The sequence below is a fragment of the Zychaea mexicana genome (assembly GCF_025766255.1).
Source record: "Zychaea mexicana strain RSA 1403 chromosome Unknown BDB00scaffold_17, whole genome shotgun sequence".
Taxonomy (NCBI): Eukaryota; Fungi; Mucoromycota; class Mucoromycetes; order Mucorales; family Lichtheimiaceae; genus Zychaea; species Zychaea mexicana.
In genome coordinates this window covers 260,655-283,890 of record NW_026516680.1, presented here as the reverse complement: position 1 = coordinate 283,890, position 23,236 = coordinate 260,655, and the positions used below count along the sequence as shown (strand labels likewise).

Sequence of the window (23,236 nt, the reverse complement as noted above, 5' to 3'; positions counted from 1 at the left end):
TCAAAAGTGAAGTAGGGGGATAACAGCCGTCGAGCATCGGTTGGTTATCAATAATTTCGGACTCAAGAAAATAAGAGAAAATGAGAGTTGAATTTCAACTCAATACCCCACAAAAAAAAGAACGAGCAGGACAGCAGCCATCATGAAGCACTTTATAGCTTTCCATGATGACTAAGACCATTTGGACACGTCGGATAACTCTGCATGGAAGCACAGGATATTTGATCCTCCTCTCTTTATTATCGCTTCCTTTATTTAGGCATACAGAAAGATCTCTCCCTCTGTGCATCCGAACAGCAGAGATGGCTCGGTCGGGACAATGGCAAACGCACTCACTTGGGACTTGATAATCGATGGTTTGAATTTCGACGAATACGATTGGAGCTTACCGAAAAAAAATATGAATAAGAAAATTAGAAACCAAAAAACCCTGCAACAAAAAAAAATTCGGCCCGACACGCGGGTGGGGTGATGGATGACCCTCTTACTTCATCGTTGACGGGTATGAACGATACAGAATTGCTGCTGTTGATCGTCAGTATTTCGTCCTTAAACAAGTCAAGAGAGACTACGTCTTGTGTCGCTATATGATCAATTACGGATATGTCAGCCGCATCGCTCTGTAAACTCTAACAGCCGGAGCTTCTGTCAGCAAAAAAAGTGCGTGGAAATTTTACCCGTCATTGTTTTTACTAACGCCAAATGATTTACGTTCCAGCAGCATATCAAATGATCTGCCGGTGCACAGGACACCAACAGCTCGTCGGTGTAAAACTTCATCTAAAAGTGTATAAAACATGCATCATTTAGCAGCCCAATATGCATATTTGTTAGGGCAACATGCTGCTTCTCTTGTTGCCAAGCAACTTCTGTTATTACCATGGTAATTTCTGTGTCACCTCCTTTCCAGCTTGCTACCAAGGTCCCTGTTCTTGACTCAATCAACGATATGGCACCAGTGGAGAAGCTAACAGCAATTAGAGTTTCCGCTTGATTCACAGCGATAACACGAATCGAACCTTTTGGTGAGAGTGGGAAAAAAAGAACTCGTTATTATCATACAAGTGCACTCTTTTTTGGTTCCAAAACCTTTACCCGTCAAGTTTGCACTCGATTTCCATGTATGCAAGATTCGATGGTTATGGGCATCGAAAAACCTTATGTAAAATAGAACACGCGGGGCCACGGGCAGCAGCAAAATTAGTTAGCCTGTTCCATAACTAATTGGGTAAAAGCCAGAAACATAAAGTTGCGGATGATTTGGAAATTATGCTTACATAAGATTCCCTTCGAAAGTGCCTCCCACCAAATTTTGATTGTGGAAGATGGGCTTCACTGTTACTACCGAAGGCCGGCTTGTAGTAAATTGGTGAATACTTTTTCCCGTTTCCATATTCCATAGCTACTTACAATTATACATAAGCATCGGTTAAGTTGCAACAATAAGTAGTGCGGTTTTTATAGGGCTTACGTGAACATGTCCATCACAACTAGCAACAACATCGCTTAGACCACTGCCAACTCCGGTTAGAAAATGAACGTCATTGATCGTTCCCCGTCGATGACCCGTATATGTCACGACGCATTCAGAGTAAGGCGTTGTTTCCCAATTTTCGATACCATCGTGCACATTTAAAGACCATAACTTAATCGTTCGGTCCCTTGATCCTGATGCAAACAGTTTGACCGGTTCATTTACTGCGATTGTTCGTACAGCAGCAGTATGACCTAACAAACGGATGATAGATATTCAGTATAGAGTCGTGAGTTTCATGTTGAGCTCTTATGTATTGGTTATTGTGTTACCTGCAAAGCCTCTCAGTTTGAGATCGTTGAAAGAGAATTGCATTGACTTGGACATTTCCTCTGGCGACAACATATATGATTCTATCTTGAGCATTTTTGTCTTCATAAAGATACTCAGTAATGATCTTTAATAAGAAACTAACCTGAGTTTGTTGATAGGAACCGATTCCAATTTCTAACAAGAATTTTATTAATGTTTCTTACTCTAACGAGCCACTAGGAAAGTTCACACGAGGACTTACTTTCGATCTTCAGGCGATGGTTTCCATTTTGTTTTCCATGGAAGCACACTTGATGGCACCTTGGATTTAGTGCTACTGCAACTTTGTATGTTAAATTACCTGATAGGGCGATCTTCAATAAATGAAATCAAGAGGGAGAAAGTTTACCTTTCTTTTTCCGATGCCTTGTGTCCTGTAGATCCGTTACTTGCTGCTGTTTTCCGCTGAGCTTCTCCACTTGTTTGATCTTGCTGATTCTTTGTCTTATCATCCGCAGGAACAGGTCCAGAAAATGCATACAGTCCATTCGTAGAAAACTGCCGCAGCTTTTCAATATCAACTGTAGTAGATTCTGCAGTAGATGTTGCTTGTGATGATGAGGGTGGCGATTTTTCCGTTGTCTGTTCTCCGTCACTACCATCATCACGGGCAAATTGATCATACATTAGTCTCTCGATGGAGGAGCTAAATTAGCGGTAAAAGTTAATTTTGTAAGTCCAGTTGCATCATTGAGAAGGCTTTTTTGGTATCATTGCTTACCTAGTTGGTATACTTCTGTGCATGATTTCGTTTCCTACTGCAGTACAGAATTGATTATAGGCATATATCATCTATGGCGAATGTAAGCTTGAATGTCAACAGTTACTAAGTCTTGTATGTCGCTGCAAAATAGGACGCACCTGATAGTTTCTTTGTGCTTTGAATTCAGGGTAATCACTCTTTTGCTGATGAACTTGGCTGTCGCTGGTATCGTTTGTTGTAAAGCCAGAGAAGTATTTTTGCAGCATAGATGTTATCTATTGTCAGTTGCAAGTTGCAGGTATGCATATGAGTTTCTTTAACGAATTGCAATCAGCAACAAAAATACCAAAAAACAAAGATATTCTTACAGTTGTTTCCCACTCCTTTTGTGGGAGGTAGTGCGCTGTCTGAACAAGATGATCAATCGTGCGCATGCTTAAAGTAAGACGCAACCGTATACTTTGTTCCGTAACTGCCTTGGCATCTTCAGAAGCCGGTGGTATTGGTTCCAGTAACTTATAAAGCGTCGAGACAAACCCAGATTTCAGTTCAGTTGCTAGCAGTTGTCCTGACATATGTGGCATCAGCGCTTCCAGTAATGACATGGTGCTGCATATGATTCTGGCGTTACGTTCCGTTATGGCGCGCTGGAAATGCTGGTCAACCAAGGAAATTAAGTATGCATATTGAATAGCTGTAAACGTTTCACCAAAGCTCTTTGCTATCTGCCCCATGGTATGCAAATGGATTGGACGCACAATGCTTTCACGAAACACTATCTTGACAAGTTGCCTTACAATGTGCTTTGATGTCAAGATAGGCCCAAGTACTGTACATATATGACTCAATGCCTCTCCTGCCATCTCAGCCACGGATAAACCCGAGGATCCTGTCGATTCGGCAGAAGCACTAGTAGCAGGATTTGTAGCATTACTGAGTGGTGGCGGTGACTTTGCCAAGGAATAATCCTCTTTCTCGACAGGACTTTTGCTGTCATTGTTGATGGCTAAAGATTCGAGATAACATGGCAGCATTTGTTGCAAAAAGACGGCCGTACCGAGACGTTTGACAAATTCATTGATCGTTTTTTGATCGAAAAGCATTTTGGGTATATTCGGCCGAAGCGTCTTTTTAAGAAAGGAAAGTCAAATAGCTCAGTAGCCGTACCATTCACCACAGACAAATGCTCTAAAATGCATAATTTCGTAAGGGGTTGTCAACGAACCTCAAACATAAAGATGATCGGCTTCAGCAGGTATTTTTTGCCCTTTTCAGGTCCGAGGCGCTGGGCGAGCTTTGGGAATAGACTGATTGCTCCCACTCGAGTAGCGTTATGTGTGAACAGTTGGGTGAAAGTAGGAAGAATCAGCATAAAAGCCTTAAAAAAGTTGTATGAGCGTCAGCACATAACCAAACATATTCGACACAACAGGGAAGATTTCATATTTTTGTCCTTTAGCCCATTTACTTTACCCACCCATTAGCTTACCTCGTTTTCAAGTTCACAAATCCGATCTACCCATTTGTCAGCTAGGTACAGCCTCCGCGTCCATTCTCTGAATATACATACACATTTTTTGTCAATGATCCGGAAACATATAACGCTAATATTACGAAGGAGATAAATATAATAATAAAGCATGTTTTCTTACGCTTCATAGAATGCAGCCAAATACTCGTACGTGTCTGGGATACATTCAGGGAACGGGAACGAATGGAACGGGTCTCGAACAGAGTTTGCAGGGAACGACGCAGATAAAATAGATTTTGCAGACGGTCGTTTTCGCCATTCATCTTGAGTAAGCGTTTGGATGACTTCCGTTACTGCTGGAGGAATCTATTTTATAATAAGCATATATCCCATCTACGTCAGTTTATTTCTTGTTCTCCTAATTTCCTAAAATATTAACAAATAGTCACTCCCTCTCTATATCAGCTGTTTTACTTACACTAATCCTTCCGGTGGGCGCAATATCATACGATACATCACCATTGCCTACTTCAAAATATCCGCTTGTAGATGTCTGTCCTGGCTCTGCATCCGGATCAACCACCTTCAAGTTGCCCGCCGTGTATATGCTTCCAATGATTTGTCCAGCACAATACATATCATAGGCTGTTCCGATGGAGAATTGACTTCGCGGTGGCGACTGTGTATCGAAAGGATCAATATTATAATGTTTGGGACCGTTGGCAGGATATACGGGGTTGACAGGCAATTCCTTGATCGAGTTATAGCATGGGAACTGGTATTGTGCAGCAAACTCAATAGTTTCTTCATAGTGGGTCAAGTTCTCCACGAAATATTCGTCTGGCATTTCGTTAGGAAGACGAATCGGCTCGTTTCTTAATGCAGATGTTAATCCACCAGCAGCGGTAGCAGCTGCAGCAGTTGAACTTGCCTGTTCAGCGGCAGTTGTTGTTGAACGGCTCGTTAAGGATGTGGATGTGTCTATGGATGAACACGTAGAGTGGACGGAGGCCGCTCGCTCTTTAAATTGAAGTGTATTATTTGATGGACTCTCGGATAAGGTCGGTTGCGGGACAGAGCTTTGGCGGTTGGATTTTAGACTTCGTTGTGACGGAAGACTAGGTGTGCTGTAGCTGCTTTGTCGGTCTGGATATAATGAATGTTGTTCACTTGCTATCGATGGTGGTCTCTGCTGTTGCTGCTGCTGCTGTTGCACCGGTTGCTGTTGCTGCAGATCAGTAACTTCACTTACCCGTCTTGATAAGGATATATCGCAAGTTCTATATTGACAGAATTAAACTAAGTTATGACATCTTAATTTATCTCCCTTTGGGAGAGACTTACTCTTTTGCCTTGTTCCAGTTACAACCTCGTTGAGGATGCTTTTCTTTGAAAAGTTGAATAATACCATGCTTCATAAAGCTATTTTGTCCCGCTAACAATGGAAGCGCTACATTTTTGGCTTCGACTGCACCCTTTCCTATAGCAACAGCCCAATAGTAGTTAGCAATATTACCGATCTCTATGTTTCTTTCTGTCCTTATTCTGAACAACACCAACCTGTCAAGTTATTGCCGAATGTCAAATTGATCCAGTGATGAAGATTTTCCGAGACATATTCACTTTCTAATGCTGCGGCATGCTTGGCTATGAAATCCTCGGGAGATTCTGCCCATCTGTAGGAGTAAGAGAACCAATTATTATCAGATATATCATGCCGAATTTTTTATTGTATCCCTTTTTCCACTTACTGAGGTATTTGAAGATCAGGCATATCACCATGTATAGACTTGAATATACTAGGATCTAAGACAAAATATTGATTAATCGATCATTCAGAGTTTATATATTGTGATGTTGATGATCCACCACTATATACCTGTGTAAAATTCAGGGATGCATTCATCTGGTGTCCAACTATACAGTCGTTGCATAGAGGAAGGATACTCATTAGGCTCGTACTTAGACCGAACAAATTGGCAAAGTACCTGTTATTGCAGTAGCAGATCATTTTTAGAAATCTGATTATATAAAGTCATCAATTAGCTTTAAAAAGAATTGGAAAAATACTTACAGGTATAGGTGTCCTTCTCGCTAAATAGACATAATACGTGATGTCTGATAGTATATCTGTGATATGATGAGGTACCGGGCCATTAAATGTGAAATCAAGCTGTTCTTCGCCTAGTATGTAGTTCAATGAGTGTGAGTTTTGTGTTTCAAATTATTACATTGTGATAACATAAGACTGTTCTTCACTACTCTCCCTAACCTTTGTTCATGCGAAACTTGGTCTTTGTGAAATCACGCCAGCCATCCTCAATACTTGATCCACTGAAATCTGTGATCCAAGGCATAATCGGATGGAAATTGGGATCACCTTCTCTTCTACCTGTCATTTTGAATATTGATAAGTTTGATATTCATGGATCCTTCCATTCCACACTCATCGATTCGTGTTGAAGTAGATACCTGCGAGATGATTCAGTGCCATCAAATACGAAAAGTTGGATATGGCACCACGAACCCATCGCATCACCAAAGGCTCTTCCTCGATCCCTTAAAATACAGCGCTATTAATAAAGCTGTTATTCAATAATTTTCAACAAAACCGTCAGCACACATACCCTTAGTCAACTTTGGAGACTGCATTTCATCCGCCAGCCGTTGGATATCTACACATGCACCCATAGTCAATCAATCAGTCATCTCTATCACGAACTCATGCTTAAGTTTTAAATTTTCTTGTATCACTTACTAAGATCTTCTAAGTCTACACTACATTCCATATTACCCAACTGGGTCCATAAATTCTCATCCACAAGAATGTTCGATGCCTTTAAGCTGCAAATAGATGTTTGAGTAAAGGGTTATTTAAATTCTTCGTGTGACCCAGAGTTACCAAAACATTAGTACGATACTTTTGATTTACCTTCCATGAACAACACCTCGACCATGTAGGCTGGCGAGCGTGCGCAGAATCTGATAAACAACAAAACTTTTCTTCAAGTTTGAGCTCAATACACCAGGGTTGTAGGTAATCAAATCCTGCAGCGTAGTTCCACGATAGGATGCGAGAAAATAATAAGCATTGTCAGCTTCAATAATCGCAAAGACGTCAGGTAAATTGGAATTTGCTAGCTCTGTGTTTGCCGGAGCGTCGTCGGTATGCAAATCATGTAATGGTGCATCATTTTGTGGATTTTGTTCCTCGAGCTCGAGTTGATCTAACTGTTCATCCGTATTGCTGATTCGGAATCGTCTGCAGCGAGGCCACATCATCGTTTGGATACGTTGTAAAAACACCTTTAGTAGCAAGTTTTGTTGAGTTTTCATAAACACATGTCCTTTTTCTTTCACGAAGTATATCTCTCTTTACTTTGAATTTGTCTTCATGCGAGATATCTTTGCCTGCAAATATCGATTCAAAAGTACAGAATGAATCCGTAAGTGTCTCGAGCTTCTGGTCGCTGCTTTCGAGTGTCAAAAGTAGTGGGTTCGGTGACCACCCTTTCGCGTTGAAGAGCCCGCTCTTCGATCCGTTTGAATCGCGGTCGCTTTTGGCAGCCGCTGGACGATACAAGGATAGTCTAGAGCCGCACATAAACCCTCCCCATTTTAGTATATACTGTTGCCTATTAATGGCTGAAATAACTCCTTTTCCTCAAGACACATGCTTACAGGCTTCCTTTATCCGGATCTTTGGACAATATATTAACGTAAATGTTGACGGTTGGGGATTGCTTTTGTTGGGTTGCTCCATTACTACCACCGTTACTGCCACCGCCACCACCACCGGCGCCACCACTTGTCCCTGAAGTTCCGGATTGACCTGATTGTTGTCGACCAGGACTCTTCAATACAATGGGCTCATTATTTTCGGCAGCTGATCGCTTGGTCAATTTGTCAATCCATTCAGCGTCCACCTAGTGATCATGAAAACGCGCTCATCAATGGGTTTGTTCCCCTTCTCCCCGTTTTTTATGCAACAGCTACAAGTAAGCACAGGTGCTATTATTTACCACGCAACAAGCAGCTGAGCCTTTGCTTCGCCCGGCTGGAAAGAATGGAAAGGCTACATTGATCTTGAGGTCCTGCGAAATACAGGCTCTAAGTTCATTGGTGCTGTAACTGTTGCCCATGAACTACTTGCGGTTAGAAAAAAAATAAAAAAGGGGAAGAGGTTCTCGAAGCAGGAATAAGGCAAGCCCAGCTACAATTGGGTTTCGGAAAGTTAAAAGACGCTCAGGACTTCAAGGCTGCATTCAAATGGATATGTTGCAAAAACGAAGAGCTCTGTTTCACAGTGTATTGCTTGAAACATACTATTAAGCTTTCTTATCTGTGTGCGCTAATTCTGATATGCACGATGTAGGGGTAGCTTTCTATCATAATTAATTTATGTCATTATAGTTTCAACGCTCGATCATAGTCTTAAAGTGTTCTTTGTGTGATTGACCTGGAAGTGTTTTACAGTGAGCGGAGGCCTGCGCTTGAGCGAGCATAGTAGAAAAAGAGAGGAGCAAAAACTTCCGGAGCTTCCTTAAAGATGGATTTCATCTAGCAAAAGACAATTCGGACCTGCATTATTTTCTTGGGTTCTAGATACTGTATCAACGACTTTTTGCATCTTCACATGATTTTACTTTGGAGCATATTACATTGTTGGGATGGTCTGAGGACTTCCCGTTATGCGTAGTTTTTCGGATGCTTTCATGTTTTGGAATGGTGTCTGTCACTGTCAGCAGATCAAATATGAACATATTCCGCACTCAGCAGTACAACGCACATATCTCACACTCACACATTTTTTCACTGATCCCTTTATCATGCTATGTACGTCATTGACGTCTATGTAGATATGTATACTTGTCAATAAACAAAAGTTAAGTAGGTCCAGACTGGCTTAAAATGATGACACCCGAACCTATTGTGAGCAGGTTGACACATTTTACCATCTTTCACCTCTGACAAGCTCAGCTTTCTCATTTTCAGTGCCCATATTTTCCTCGTAGCTCTTGCCCGTCCTCCCTCAACATTACCATAACCTAACAATGTCTTCAAACGTCAACGACTTTTTAATACGCATTCCGACCCTAGCAATACAGACTTGCCAGTTTCTTCAACCCAGGCAAGTCTTTTCTCCAGATGCAGCCTTCCGAACGTAAGCTTCAGCCGTTCTTATGGCACACAAGTGATTCTTTCTTGTGGGGCAATCTAAAATTCGCTATTATGCGGACGACGCATGACAAAGACAGACAAGAAATCATCAGATGTTCATGTAGTAACGTGGTGTCAAACTGGAAGCCGTATTACACAGAGCATATCAACGAAGAGATTTGAAAGAGAAGGTACCTTTGACATCTTCATACGACTGACAATAGTACCATTAGATGTATTCTCATCCAAGTTAAAGTCAGTTTACAAAGTATTAGATCGTTGCACTTTTGTCAAGACCAATATAGAATTATGACGATTTATTGCCATTTACACATGATGAAGGCGTTGAAAGCGACACTGCAGGGCTTGACAGCTACATTAACGCACCTCTGGAGACCAAAGGGTGTCTTGGTGGTGGTATCTTGCGGAGCTGATGGAACAGCTGGAAACTAGAACACTGAACAAACATTGAACAACCTTCTTTTTTAGTTGGATAGAAGTTTACACTATAAAACTATGATACATCATGCATATCAATAATATAACCTGGTGTTGTGCGTTTTATCTAATCGTTCTTCCACCTGAGACCGCTGAACAGCATGTTTTTCACGGATGTTTTACAGCGCCAACTGAGATCCTTACCCAAACAGTAAAAAGAGGCATATCTATTCCTTCAATGACGGCCGGTGCTAATTTTTCTCATGAATAAACTCGCTATTTCCTATTTCTCCTAGCTTACAGGACAGCCAACTCAACGTTGCAATGCTGTCATGCACCGAACTGTGTTTTTATATTCGTATGGAGAGTGTTAACCTCAGGTCGTTCAATTCATATCTCCCAGGGAGATGTCTAAAGCTGTAATCCAAATGATATGTTGTAAAGAGCTTCACAGTGTATATTGTCCGTATTTCACCAGCTATCGTAGGTATTTGCTTTGCACTGTAATATTGACAATCTCAATGGCAGGGCAGCATTAAGTATTGTTCATTCGTCGCTATTATAATTTACTGCGCTCAACGGCCACATTGAACTGCTCTTTTGACGACTGAATTGCTAAGTCTTTTGCTTTTGTAACCTAGAAGTGATCATACTATCATACCTGATATTTAAAGTGGGTTTGATATGACATATTCCCATTTCCTCTTTGTATGCGAAATGTAGCGAAAGCTTACTGCGTGCTGCAGGCACTTTTAAAACAGATTCCATCTGACAGAACAGACAAAGTCGCACCTCATATTTATTGAAATGAACAAAACAGTAGTTGGATTATACCATACTAGCGCTTTTGAATATGTGCCTGGTTTTCTTTTCCCTATTCACTCTACATAAGACTCATATTTTTTTTAGCTTACCGGATAGTTTCGGCTAATCAATACATTGTATAGAAATGTTTTGACAACACCATCAATGCGTGCCTCTTCGAAAGCTTGAATAATTTCGGAAACTGCCGGATTTGCATCTACAGTCTTTGTCAGCAGATCCGTTTGGACCCAGTATGGGCATACTACATTGACTCTCGTGTTATACACTTTCGGCAAATGTGCAAAGGAACATGTACAGATGTTTGGAAGCTGAGTAAGTGGCCAGTCCCTTTGTAATTGGCATTTTATCAAACGATGATAGTTAGAGAAACGGATGAGCACATTGGTAGAAAGTGATAAAGACTGCTTACTTCATCGGATAAGTTCTTATGATACCAAACGTTATCATCGATCAGTCAGATTTCCATAAGCCAACAGCTGCTGAAATATAACTTATCCTTTTCATCCCTTACTTACCTGCAACTGATGCCGTATTTATGATTATGCCCTGGCCTCGTTTAGCCATATACATTAACTCCACTCTATTACATTCTATGACACCACCCACATTGGCTTCATGCTTATGAGTAATTCTATACCGCTGTTTAACCGAAAGGAGTATGTTGGCAATGCTTTTTTTAGCGATTATTTAGCTGAGGACTCGCCACATTCATATCCAGAAAGCGCTATGTATAGCAGCATTCATATTTGCAATCTACAAGGTAAAATAATATAACCTCTCCAATTGTGAGTATCTACATAATGCTCTCAGTCAAACCACAGAAAATCTAGACCATACGGCCCTTTATGTACGCACATCGACCCCTCCAAACTCTTTATCCGCCAAGGCAAACATTGCAAGGAGATCCTTGTATTTTAAAACATCCGTATAGATGTAAGCTGCAACATTTTTTCCATCTCTTTAAAATCCATTGAGAGAGAAGGGAAAACCAGTGTCATCACAGAATACTACTCGCTTGTCTATCTTTGTATACTCAACTGCTTATTAAATCCTCGTACAGCAGCTTGGCCTTGCTCGTCGAGAATATCACCAATAGCAAAAGTAACTCTACGAGCAACAAGTGCCTTATCTTCATTATATCCTATACCTCGACTACCACCCGTAAGTACTGCAACTTTAGAGTCAGTATTGTCCTCGTTTCGAGTAATACTTGCTATGGTAGGTGCCATAGTAATTGGACCAAAGTAGAAAAACAGAAACGGAAAAAAAGGAATAAAAAAATTGAAAACACAAGCGCCCGCCCGTGTGGAAATAATGCATGTAATATATCTTTTGCAGGACTACAGTGTCACGTAGCTCCGCTATACATTTGCCATATAATAAAGAAAATTACCGCTGCTGGCAGAAAAGGCTTAACAGCAAGTCAACTTTTTTTTTGTGTAGAAGATGATTTATTGAGATACCGTTGATGTCGGTAATTATAAGGCAAGAAAGGATATTTACATCATCTGATAGTGTTACTATGCTATAGATGAGTTTTCTGCATGTATCCGTCTGAGCGCTAGTGTGGTGCTGGCTGCCACACCATCTGGCCAAAAGGTCGTGCCGTCAAATAACAGCAAGTCAACTGAGGCTCTCCTAATTTTTAAATTTTTACCGACTGTCTCCTGATTCGTCCGTTCCTTTTCATGAAGTAGAGAGATCTGCATCAGCCATAAAATTTAAGCAAAGGGCGCGAACGTAGCTCATCTAGGAGACGCGACCATACTTGTGGATGTTATATAGCATGTATCATTAGCTCTATTTTCAGTCCAGCAATCGTTTAATATGCTAGAAAAACTATGTCGACCCGAGTCGACATGACACTTTATAAAGGCTCACAATTATCCTTTATGAATGCTCTTGATATCTTCTGGTACCATTACATACAAAGCATTGTAACCGGTTTTTTATTGAATACGATACGTTTGTTTGGCGGGAGTATATCCGGCCAATAATAATTCAGGATCATCTAGTATACAAATACCAATAGCTTTGTAATGATCACCATCTTTTTTGACAACAGGGTAGTAGCATGTTGTAAAATCATCAGAGACGGGAAAGCTTATTTCGGAAAGCATTACAAGCTGTCGAGAAGTATCGCTAATATCTTCCGTCAAATTGATATCGTCTACAAGCGTGTGGTCCTTTTCTACAGCACGATCCAACCAGCACAGATTCTCCTTCTTGATTGGCAGTAAAAATGACAGTAAGCTGCATTTTTTAGATAGAGCTTGTATACCAGCCTTGTCTAAAATAGCTCTTTCGGATATAAGGTAGACGGTTTTAGTGCCGTAGTCAGGCAGTTGTGCGATTATTGCAAGATAGTAAACGCCTTGTGCCTTGACCTTAGGTATAGGTGGTATGTCAGTGCTCTCGAAAACAAGCGGTGGTGCAATCGACCGGTTGTTGTTGGTAACTGCGATGCAAGTCACTTCCAAGGTCCCTCCATTGATGCAGTAGTTTTGGAAGTTGGTTTTCAATTGCCCCATTTGATAATGTTCTCCGGCGACGCCAGTCCACGATGGTAACCGATGAGATTCCAGTGGAAATCCGATGTAATTTGGATCTGCCTCGGTGGGGTGAGTACCTGCAATCGACTTGTACAGGCGAGAGTAACCACGTCGCTTAAAGCACAAGACAGATAAATCATGTTCTGCTAAAGCGCCGTAAAACTGGATCAATAGGTCGTGTAACGATTGGTCGTAGTCAACAGTTATCTTGCTCATGACTTCTGGAAAAATGTTGGCGAGCGCAAAGACCCTGTCATGTTCCTTGGTACTACGGCGTATATGTGCGTTATGTAGAACAGCGCTGGAATTTACTCGTATCGGTCTTTTACAGATGAACGACAGCTCGTCGCAAAGCCAAGTCGGTACATGCCACCATGTATGTATATTCTGACCAACAAAAAGAATTCTTGGTGACATTACAGCTTCCTCTAGTGTCCATAGGCGTTTGTACCATTCGGAATACAGTATATCCGTCCTCTCTATTATGTAAACACTTTTGAGTCGCTCACTGCTGATGTACTTGCGCACCTGTAGTTCGGGTACCAAAGCTACGGTGCAGTACGCGTTGGAATAGATTCGATGCATATGTCGTATCTCCTCCCGCTTCTCTTCCATATCATCTTGATTGATACACATTTGGTCATACCATATGTACTTGATGTTGAAATCTTTGCATATTTGCTGTATAAGACCTTCGAACTTGACAAGTCTAACCTTGTGTGGAATGCGCTTTCGACCTCTTGGTTTTTGTCGTATTTTTTTCGCAGGATAAACTATTTTGTGTTTGCCTTGGTCGTCTCGTTTCTCCTTGCCAGTGAATTCGTCTACAACACTGTCTCCCGATTGATTCCAAGAATAGGAGAGAGCACAGTACCCTTCGTTCACTTGCAACCCAGAAACCACTTGCATATCAGAAGTCCGAACAAGCTTCTTGGGCATGAAGCTAGGTTTCGACAATGTAGAAAACCGTCGAGGTGGCCGGGCATGTGATCGAAGCGCAGCAATGAGTGTTGTGGCAAGTGAGACCTTTTTATATGTATATTCGCTCCATTGTCTGGTCTCGTAAGTTATATACATTTCTAAAACTCACTAGGTAAATTAAACTGTTGTGTTTACAGGCAGGGTCTATATAGAACGTACCTCTGGGTCAAGATTGATAGTATTTCCTTTCTTTAGTAACAGATTGTTCTTCTTTGAGCAATGTGTTCTAGCGGCTATGCTTCCTTGCTTTCTGACGTAAATTTTGGTTTAGCCTTATTATTGGCTATGATACAGCTTTACTATTGGTAATATAGTGTAGAAATAACGTTGGAAGCCCTCAACCAGAGAGAAAATGGAGAAAGAGTCCATTGAATCCATTCGCGCAGTTAGTGGTTTCTTATTCTATTACTGTAGCACACTTGTGGCCTGTGTACCACGTTACCAGGCAATTAAATGATACTGTACGCTATCCGGCGGCAAAAGATAAAAGCGTCATGAATGAAAGCTTAATAAAGTTTTTACAGGCAAATACATTATCTGATGTAAGAAGAATAAAGCATCAGAAAAAAGTGATACAAAGCTTAATGTGATTATGGTATATAGCGCTTCAGACATACAGTATGGCTATCATCATAGAGCTCTGACTGTGGCATTCGACTATAGAGCTAAGCTTTTAAACGGATGTTGTATCATCATGAATATGTACAGTAGTGCAAGGGTTACACATCAAGTAAGTTTTTAATTTTGTACGTTATATCATACATAAGAGACAAGCCAATAAAAATGTCTCCTAGCACAGAGATTCTCCCAGCAGCTACTGAGACTTTTGCTTACTTTCATTGCGGTGGCTCGCATACCAAACATGAAGGTGATGCCAGCTCTCATTTTGTTAGCAATTGAGAGATTATTGCATGCTGTCGTATTCATAGGAGCAGCATGAGCTTGAGCCACATATACTGTATATTGGTAATAATGAGCTATGGCGCGTCAGAAGTTCGAATGTTATGCGTCAACTATACGAAAACGTTCGTTGTACCGTGGTAGTAATTCCGTCTTTTACAACCTATGTTGTTGGAATAAAGGCTCGACATCGTCCTGGTACCTCACTGTTATGTGTCGATTGATAGGAGTGGAAGCAGCGAGATGCGCTGTTTGCCAGTCGCAATGTACATATCATGGCGCGTCAGTTTCATCGGTATTCTGCTCTATGAGTTTTTCGATCTGATTGGCAGTAGAGCTTAAAAACTCTGCTACAAGTGAAAAGTGGAAGTGTGATAAAAGTGGTTTTGCTCGTAGACTGGCTTACAATTTTGTATAAGTTGATAAGCAGCATATTAGTAACGAGGAAAGCAGAACGGTTTACATGCAAACTAAATATGGTGCTAAATACCGCTCACAATGAGCGACGCTTTCTTGCTCGAAGGGATTGAACTCGCTCACACTATTTACTCAATTCTTCTCTTGAAACGAATCAAAAAATAGTCAACGTAATTAGTAATGTATTATGAAGTGTTGATTTCTAGCAGTATGATGTGGCCACTTCTTACTATATGGCGTTGAGAGGTAAGTTCAATAACGCTTGTATGGCCTGTCAACTGTGGTAACTACGCGACAAGTGTAACTCAGCTGAAATCAAATAGCACTTTTCTTGCTCAACTTTTTTTCGCGCCATCATATACTATACGAGGAGCCATGTTCAAAAAGTAAAATAGGCAACAGAAAGCTAGTAAATCGTGTTGACAAATATTGATCCCATGTGCTTGTGTGTTGCCAAATAGATTTAGCTTTTCGGAAAACATTGCAGGACAGTCGCAACTCAAATCGTCCGTACAGCGAGGAATCCGTGCTAAATTGCAGGAGCAGTACCCAGGACTAGATTCTGTCATGGAAGAGTTGATGCCTAAAAAGACACCCATTATCCAGATCAAAGGGTAGGTGGATTGTTTCAGTTTCTCTCAGCAGTAATATTATCATGCTCTTGGCTGAAATAAAAGGCTGACGCTATATGTTTGGGGCGACGACGACAACAGACACGAACACATTTCATTCTTGTCAGTGAACGGCAAGATCCTGTTCTTCCAACATTTCGACGGACCTTACTTTCCTACCTTGAAACTGCTTCATCAATGTAAGAATGGGGTTGGATATTTTTTTTCTCTTTGCGTATGCGATAGAATGGTCCCAGCAAAGAGCTTACCATTTCAATGGGTATGTATATATGCGTGCAATAAAACGTGTAGACCCGGATATTCTTCCCAAGATTCAAGTGGATCGTGGTGCCATCAAATTTGTTTTATCCGGTGCCAACATTATGTGCCCAGGCTTGACATCGAGTGGTGCACGGATGGATGTTGATCTTCCAGTGGGGGCAGTTGTGGCTATCATGGCTGAAGGAAAGGAGACCGCGCTTGCTATTGGACAGCTTACCATGAGCACAGAAGACATGTAAGGTTTTGGTTTTCGAGAAGGGCAGATAAGTTGATGGTATTGGATGTGACTTGGCATAAATGTTTGTGCATTACGTTGAGTCGATCCATCACCTCTCCAAGACGGTTGTATGACATGTTACTAAGATATATCTTGGCTCTGTTACTACTATAGACGCAAGAAGAATAAGGGTATCGGATGTGACAACATTCATTATCTCATGGATACGCTTTGGAAAGAAATTGTTCACCCATAGACATGATATACGCACACATGCACACATTTTTTATGCAACGTCATCTATTATTCTTTCTTGGTCATTCGGTAATTTTAAAAAAAGGTCCTGCTGCCACTACATTGAAAAACGAGCATAGATAGGCTATATGGTTATGTTTGCATAAGATGCCGGTTTGACAAGAAAGTTGATGGAATTGGGGGAGGTAGAAGGATACAGTACAGGCTGACCATGACAGCTTTATTTTCTGTACGGGTCTAAGACGCAGAGAAGTGTGACATATTCTTACTCTTGACCTCCAGTAGTAAATGTAGTTTTGAATGAAGATAAGCGAATGTTGATATATGGGTTCGACGACACTGGTACAAGACATCCTCAATCACTCAATACGCTATACACTACCATTACATTCTTTTCGTGTCTGTACGAATCGCTCAGTTGTCGCTTCTAAATACTTAGGACGTAAGAATGGATCATGATGTATGGTATTATGCTCACAATAGGGCATCTTCGCTGTCGTTTAATGTAGAGTTCTCCAGTCACATGTTCGTATACAGAGTCCATGAAGTATGAAAATTATCAGTTTAAGAAACATTAATTTATATTGACTTCGCTCTAGGCTAGTAGAGGAGGGGTGGGTGCGCACCACCAATTAAATAAAGTTTATGTACAACAATCCCGAAAACCGAGTATCAGGACGGGCTCCAAAATTTGGGTTTGAAAAGCGATTCTCGATGCACACTTCTTTAACGCATCCCTGTATCTATGCTACATGCTATATGTGCTCTCTGAAAGTTTGTTGGTTATACCACCATTCATTGCGTTATATATCTGCAAAATTAAAATCAATTTTAATGTATGTGTCACTTTTTACGTAGCTCGATTGCTGTAGTCTCATTTCATTCTCGGTGAGAATACTGTCGCTTGGAGAAGAACATCATGTCAACTCCTTCATCCCATGTGATACATGCGCTTACTCCGCTTAAGCTTTGTATATGTAGTGGTACGAAAGCGTAGAATCTTTGTATTAACACGCTCTATAGACACAGTAGCACAACTGTAACTCGAGCATCGCACCAAAAGTATCATACTATATATCTTGATAAGCTACTCGGGCCCCTACATGCACAGAGAAAACACCAAGTGACAGGAGCTGGTAAATATAGGTATTACCCTCGAGATTACGGACATATAAAGAGGATCGCGGTTGTTACTACTATCTTTTTCTTTCTTTTCCTTCTAGACAAAAAAAAAATAACTCTCAGGTATCATGACCGTTGAAAGAACATTGGAAGGCAAAGTTGCAGTAATTACTGGTGGTGGACGCGGTCTAGGCAAGGCTGTTGCTGCGGCATTGATTGAACGTGGTGCCAAGGTCGTTATCGGCAACACTACCGTTGCTCAAGGCACTGCTACAGTGGACGAGTTTAACGCTGCGTAAGTTTAATTAAGCCAAAGAAGATAGTTGTTGCCAATGAATACATGTATAAACTGATTTGATACTGTTAGCGCTGGATGCAAAGTAGCTGCCTTCAAACAGACCGATATTACCACCTACAAGGACAATATCGCTCTTTTCCAGTTTGCCGAAAAGGAATTCGGAGGAGTTGATGTAAGTAACAGAAAAAGAAAACTTAGCTTGAAAAGCTTAAAGGATTATGAGATTGATGTAGCTGTCGCTGTTGCTCATTCTAGTTATGTACATAGATTGCTTATTTGAATGCTGGTGTCGCTGGTAATGCTACCGACATTATCTTTTTGCCCCCTGATGGTAAGCGATCTTGACGCACAATGAACTATTTGTTTTTGCGAAATGGGCCTGATATAATTCTGACTTTTTTCAAGATGAGAATGATGCACGAGCAATGAATGTGAACGCTGTAGGCACTATGAAAGGTAGAGGGTTTAAAAGGGAAAGAGTTTTTTTTTTCAATGGGATGGTAGAGCCCAGCGGGACTTTTATGTTGACAGCTATCACCACCTGCTTGTACCGCCATAGGAACGAAAATTGCCATGCTTCACTTGGCCAAAAGAGGTGGAGGTGTTATCATCAACTGCTCATCCACTCTTGGATCGAATGCTGTGCCGTATGTAATTTTGAGCGATGAGATTGCTGGAAGGGTGTGCTTTATATAAAATGCAACTGCTTGCCGTGCTCACACCTGTAATTACAAAATGAATAGATCCATGTCTGCATACGTCGCTTCCAAACACGCTATGAACGGTTGGACACGCTGTTTCTCCATGCTCCCTCAAATCTGTAACGTTCGTGTGAATGCAGGTAACAATACGGCAGAAAAGAAAGAATATGTATACGAGTGAGTGATAAAGGTGCTAAATGTTTGCCTTTGATGTGATACCATTCTAGTGTGCCCCCATTTTGTCGGTATGTAGCAGAAAGAATAGTACATCCGTATAAAATCAAATAGGTCACTAACTCTAAAATTCTATTGGGCCTAAAAAGAGACCGATATGCTTGTGCCAAACCCGGATCAGCTTTCCCGCGGTGGACCTGTTCTCAATTTGGTTGATAAGATCCCAAAAACTACTACTGAGAACGTTGTCAATGCAGTTCTTTTGCTCATCGAAGATGAGACTCGTAATGGTAAGGGGGAAAAAGATGACAACGCAAAAGTCTACCTGAACCAGCAGTCGTATCCTAATTCATTATAAAAAAAACAGCTCAAACCTTGATGGCATTGCCTGGTGACGTGATTCGTGAACAAGAGCCTGCTCCTCCTGCTCGTAAGTATATCGAAAACTGCTGCAAATCCATAGTACTCAACGTTCGTATGTATTGACTGACTGTTTCCAATCATTAGCCGAAACTATTACGCCAGAATTCGTAGAATTGATGGGCAATTACGCACAAGATTATGTCACTTTCCATAAAAAGGAGCTGGAAGATTATCTCAAGGTGTATGAGAAGCAATATGGCAACAAAGAGTAAATACCCTCTAATCATTTGAATAATCTAGTCAAGTATCATATCTTTATATTATATCTATGCTGTTGTAAACACAATGGGAAAAACGCCGTTATGTCTACGCGTATTTCATACCAGTTTTGTTTTGCTAATAAATAATCACACATCGTCAAAGAACAAGCGTTTTCTCTTTATGTCTGTATCTCTGTGTTTATCCCAAGAAATAAGCATGATTTCAGTAGGATGCACTTAAAAGTTAATATGATGGATAGATAGTTGTACAAAAGCCTATAGCCTGGATATGATATGTGAAATCATACAGATTAAAGCGCTTAGATAGATTCAAAGACTACATCCCGACCGGAACAACACCATATTTCAATGTGCACAGAAGAATCAGATGGTATGGATTTCTCACCCAAACCGCTGGGCCGGCAATAACAAAGTACTCAGTCTGTCCCCATATCTTCTGCCATAAAGAAGGCATAACGGGCAGGCAACGTGCTGACGAATCTTGTGCAACGTACATGCAAAACGTGTGATAGTTGTCGCAAAACCAAGCCATCTGTCAGGTATTGATGGCATGTTCTTGTAATGGAACAAGAAGGAATCGGAATTCTTATTCAAGTACACGGCTGAACACGATGACTCATGCCACTGCTTCAATCTGCACACAGATATCAACAACTTCCTTTTTCTTGCGTGGTGCGTATCAGCATCATCTTTCTTCTCTTTGTTAGAGCAGCATGGACGACAGAGTATGCTCACCCAGTAAAGCACGCCACCGAGATAGAAGCCATTGCTCTCTTTGATTTAATGAAATCAAGATATCTAAAGTTTAGCCAGATGGTAAAGTAATCGGTAACCCAAAGGGAGCATGTCGGGAGGCAACATCGTTCGATTTTTTGCGTACATTTGTTTGTTATCCGAAAATGGCAAAACGATTGTCGCCGAATGAAAAAAAAAAAAACTTGCCATGGAACAGGTATATATATAATCATGGGGGTTGACGGCGCGCCAAACAAAAAAAAGCACAGCACTATTCCTCTTTTACTTCTCCAACACTTGCACTATGCAGCACATTGATCGCTCCCAACTCTACTCTGACGGTGAATACCGATTTAACTATGTCAGCCAGTTCATGGACTTTGGTAGGTTTTATACACACCTTTTCTCTCCGCACGTCTCCCGCACGTGCACTCGCAGCTCGTTTTATTCCTGTTTACTGAAACGCTATTGCATAATTTTCTAACAGGCGCTGACGACATCAAGGCCATCGAAAGCGTAGCCGACAAGATCAGACCGCTTGTGCCGGTCGTTGTCGACGCCGTATATGCCAAGCTGTTCACCTACGATATCACCAAGAAGCACTTTTTGCCAAAGAACGAAGGTTTCGAAGGTCAAACAGCTGCGTCGCTCGAAGACTTGACACTCGACCATCCGCAAATCAAATTCCGCAAAGATTTCTTGTCAAAGTACTTGAACAAGCTCTTGTCCGGGCCCTACGACGAGCGCATGCTCCGCTACTTGGACTGGGTTGCCAAAATCCATACTGACACGCCTCAAAAGAAGAGCAAGATCAACGTCGATTACATTCACATCAACGCGCTCATGGGATACGTCGAGACTACCTTGGTTGGCGGTATTTTGTCGTTGAAATTGCCCGAGGACCAGCTTGGGGCCGCATTGTCCGCATTCAACAAACTTTTGTGGATCCAAAACGATTACTTTGCAAAATACTACTGTAACCCCGAGGCCACGATCCAAGAGAAGACAGAGAGCACCTGTCAGCAGCTGTTGAGCTTGCCAACGGCAGTGGGTGCTTTGGTGGGTGGTTTGGCTGTATGGCTCGCTTATAACAAGAAGTAATCAATTATCATCGCATGTAAATATCAATTATATATAAATAAATTAATGCTACCATATTATGTTATATGAGGGTTTGAGGAAGGGGAAAGGATAGAAGTTAAGTTGAGCAAGGGTGAGGACACTTGTTTTAATGAATTGTGAATGTTTGCTCGGGTACGGCATAGTCTGAAAAGAAGTAGTCGGGATTCTCTACTCCGCATATACCAAGTTGCCTTGTAATACGAGCTATTATCACCATCTTTACGGATGATTGGATAAAGCTTTTGATTGGGAATGCATCCGAAGGGGAATCCAGAAAGATTTACATATTGTGTGGAAGAGAAACCATTTCAGTTATGCGAAACCCAAGAAACCGTGTAAAAGATTCTTTTGACAAAGTAGTATCACACCAGGCGAGGTCCATCTTTTTGAAAGGGATCAAATGCGACAGCAGCCGAAGTTGGTATGAGGCATCATTATGCATGAGTTTGTCTTGGGCATCACGGCTGGATACTTGTCCAAAAAACACTGTTTTAGGGCTTTAATGTCCGGGCAACGTGATTGAAGCAGCTAGCTGCAAGTCATCATCGTCATCGTCAGTAGCACCACCATCATCGGATTACAATATATGCAATAGCAGTGCAATATCGCTCTGCAGGCAAAGGAGGTAGATATTTGTAGCCGAGTCGAAATGATGATTCTAGTACGAGTGAAGAATCGCCGGAAACAGCGGTACAAGTCACCTGTAATATCCTTTCTGTCACAGCGTACTGTTGAAGGGTGCTTCAAGATGTCGGCCCGTTCTAGGTAAGACATGTTCTCCGGCAACACTAGTCCAGGAAGGTTGATCAAACTTTTGGATAGGAACGTTGTACTGTCTTGTGATTCTACCGTTCCTGGCGGACCGTACGCGTCCAATGGTTCTGGAAGTACCATGCCGAGAAAAACACAAAATGGAAAGATCCTCTTCTGCTTACTCGCCGTAAAAGTGCACCATCGACTCGATTAATGGACTCTTGTAAGTCATAGTAAAGTTTGTCATAGCTTCAGGGAAGATATTGCTAAGGACAAATACTCGATCATGTTCTTTAGTTGTTGTGCGCATCTGCGCGTGCTGCAGAACAGTGCAGGCATTGTGTCATTGTTGCGATGGTAGGCAGAGGGGTGCCAGAGGCGGAAAATTGCGTGCGGCATACCACCACGTATGTATATTGCGACCTACAAAAATTATCCGTGAAGACATTATTGCTTTTTCAAGTGTCCACACGCGGCTGAACCATTCAAATTGCGCAATCCAGGTATATAATGTATTAGGCGCTTGGACAGGTTGACCCAACTGTGATGTGTTTTGTGGATCCACGTAAAAATCTGGTATCAATGCTATCGTGCAGTAGGCATTGCTATATATCTGATGCATTTGTTTAATTTCGCGATACTTTTCCTTTTTGTCGCCTTGGTTGATACACAACCGGTCATACCAAATGTATCTGATATTGAAGCCATTGCATACTTGTTGGATGATGCCTTCAAACTTTACAAGTTTAACGCCATCGTGCTATGACGACGAGGAGGTATGCGCTTCGGCCTCTTAGATTTTTCGTACAACACGGTGTTTGGGCGCAGGAAATATGATCCTGTGTTACCTTGGTCATCTCGAGTGGTATCGCCGGTAATTTCATCTTTGACTATATCACCCGACCAATTCCAGGAGTAGAACAATGCGCAGTATCCTTCGTTGATGCTAGAACCTGGAACCATTTTCATATCAAATATCCGAACGAGCCAGGTAGGCATGAATTCTGTCTCCGGTGGTGTTGCCGTGAG

The 23,236-nt window shown here is 41.5% G+C and overlaps 8 protein-coding genes across 8 annotated transcripts; 3 read left to right on the top strand and 5 right to left on the bottom strand.

Annotated features, from left to right (window-relative positions):
* Positions 1-146: 146 nt before the first annotated feature.
* On the bottom strand, positions 147-3,045 carry BDB00DRAFT_179561 (WD40-repeat-containing domain protein). Its single transcript, XM_053116362.1, has 14 exons — positions 2,918-3,045; positions 2,708-2,771; positions 2,568-2,604; positions 2,196-2,492; positions 2,049-2,123; positions 1,950-1,981; positions 1,807-1,866; positions 1,472-1,728; positions 1,278-1,402; positions 1,096-1,157; positions 880-1,019; positions 678-780; positions 489-583; positions 147-384 (listed from the first exon to the last, which is right to left on the bottom strand). Exons 3-14 carry the CDS (start codon positions 2,588-2,590, stop codon positions 256-258), a joined length of 1,398 nt encoding a protein of 465 aa, XP_052982245.1. The 5' UTR covers positions 2,591-2,604; positions 2,708-2,771; positions 2,918-3,045; the 3' UTR covers positions 147-255.
* BDB00DRAFT_882222 (uncharacterized protein) lies at positions 2,663-7,302 on the bottom strand (the record flags this gene model as incomplete). The annotated part of the gene is given in 17 exon segments (XM_053128134.1): positions 2,663-2,824; positions 2,918-3,438; positions 3,535-3,676; positions 3,775-3,795; positions 4,039-4,105; positions 4,202-4,376; positions 4,687-4,932; positions 4,948-5,300; positions 5,365-5,500; positions 5,581-5,696; positions 5,772-5,826; positions 5,900-6,008; positions 6,095-6,204; positions 6,293-6,412; positions 6,493-6,579; positions 6,779-6,864; positions 6,953-7,302. The coding sequence occupies 17 exon segments, from the start codon at positions 7,300-7,302 to the stop codon at positions 2,663-2,665; spliced, it is 2,856 nt and encodes a 951-aa protein (XP_052982244.1).
* Positions 7,303-10,255: 2,953 nt separating this feature from the next.
* Positions 10,256-11,721, bottom strand: BDB00DRAFT_937261 (uncharacterized protein; the record flags this gene model as incomplete). The annotated part of the gene is made up of 4 exons (XM_053129248.1): positions 11,502-11,721; positions 10,959-11,082; positions 10,533-10,684; positions 10,256-10,270 (listed from the first exon to the last, which is right to left on the bottom strand). The coding sequence occupies exons 1-4, from the start codon at positions 11,670-11,672 to the stop codon at positions 10,256-10,258; spliced, it is 462 nt and encodes a 153-aa protein (XP_052982243.1). The 5' UTR covers positions 11,673-11,721.
* Positions 11,722-12,185: 464 nt separating this feature from the next.
* BDB00DRAFT_937260 (heterokaryon incompatibility protein-domain-containing protein) lies at positions 12,186-13,934 on the bottom strand (the record flags this gene model as incomplete). The annotated part of the gene is made up of 3 exons (XM_053129247.1): positions 12,186-13,263; positions 13,447-13,474; positions 13,505-13,934. The coding sequence occupies 3 exons, from the start codon at positions 13,932-13,934 to the stop codon at positions 12,393-12,395; spliced, it is 1,329 nt and encodes a 442-aa protein (XP_052982242.1). The 3' UTR covers positions 12,186-12,392.
* Positions 13,935-15,586: 1,652 nt separating this feature from the next.
* Positions 15,587-16,874, top strand: BDB00DRAFT_811196 (PUA-like domain-containing protein). Its single transcript, XM_053122605.1, has 5 exons — positions 15,587-15,679; positions 15,755-15,907; positions 16,007-16,104; positions 16,217-16,421; positions 16,578-16,874. Exons 1-5 carry the CDS (start codon positions 15,669-15,671, stop codon positions 16,657-16,659), a joined length of 549 nt encoding a protein of 182 aa, XP_052982241.1. The 5' UTR covers positions 15,587-15,668; the 3' UTR covers positions 16,660-16,874.
* Positions 16,875-17,719: 845 nt separating this feature from the next.
* On the top strand, positions 17,720-19,672 carry BDB00DRAFT_179129 (uncharacterized protein). Its single transcript, XM_053116361.1, has 10 exons — positions 17,720-18,075; positions 18,148-18,250; positions 18,346-18,409; positions 18,484-18,534; positions 18,638-18,725; positions 18,822-18,919; positions 19,007-19,024; positions 19,103-19,243; positions 19,321-19,383; positions 19,461-19,672. The coding sequence occupies exons 1-10, from the start codon at positions 17,909-17,911 to the stop codon at positions 19,586-19,588; spliced, it is 921 nt and encodes a 306-aa protein (XP_052982240.1). The 5' UTR covers positions 17,720-17,908; the 3' UTR covers positions 19,589-19,672.
* A 926-nt stretch (positions 19,673-20,598) lies between these two features.
* On the top strand, positions 20,599-21,492 carry BDB00DRAFT_811189 (Protoglobin-domain-containing protein). Its single transcript, XM_053122604.1, has 2 exons — positions 20,599-20,715; positions 20,820-21,492. Exons 1-2 carry the CDS (start codon positions 20,637-20,639, stop codon positions 21,431-21,433), a joined length of 693 nt encoding a protein of 230 aa, XP_052982239.1. The 5' UTR covers positions 20,599-20,636; the 3' UTR covers positions 21,434-21,492.
* Positions 21,493-22,378: 886 nt separating this feature from the next.
* BDB00DRAFT_811188 (uncharacterized protein) lies at positions 22,379-22,859 on the bottom strand. The gene is made up of 2 exons (XM_053122603.1): positions 22,505-22,859; positions 22,379-22,430 (listed from the first exon to the last, which is right to left on the bottom strand). The coding sequence occupies exon 1, from the start codon at positions 22,827-22,829 to the stop codon at positions 22,551-22,553; it is 279 nt and encodes a 92-aa protein (XP_052982238.1). The 5' UTR covers positions 22,830-22,859; the 3' UTR covers positions 22,379-22,430; positions 22,505-22,550.
* Between the last annotated feature and the right edge of the window lie 377 nt (positions 22,860-23,236).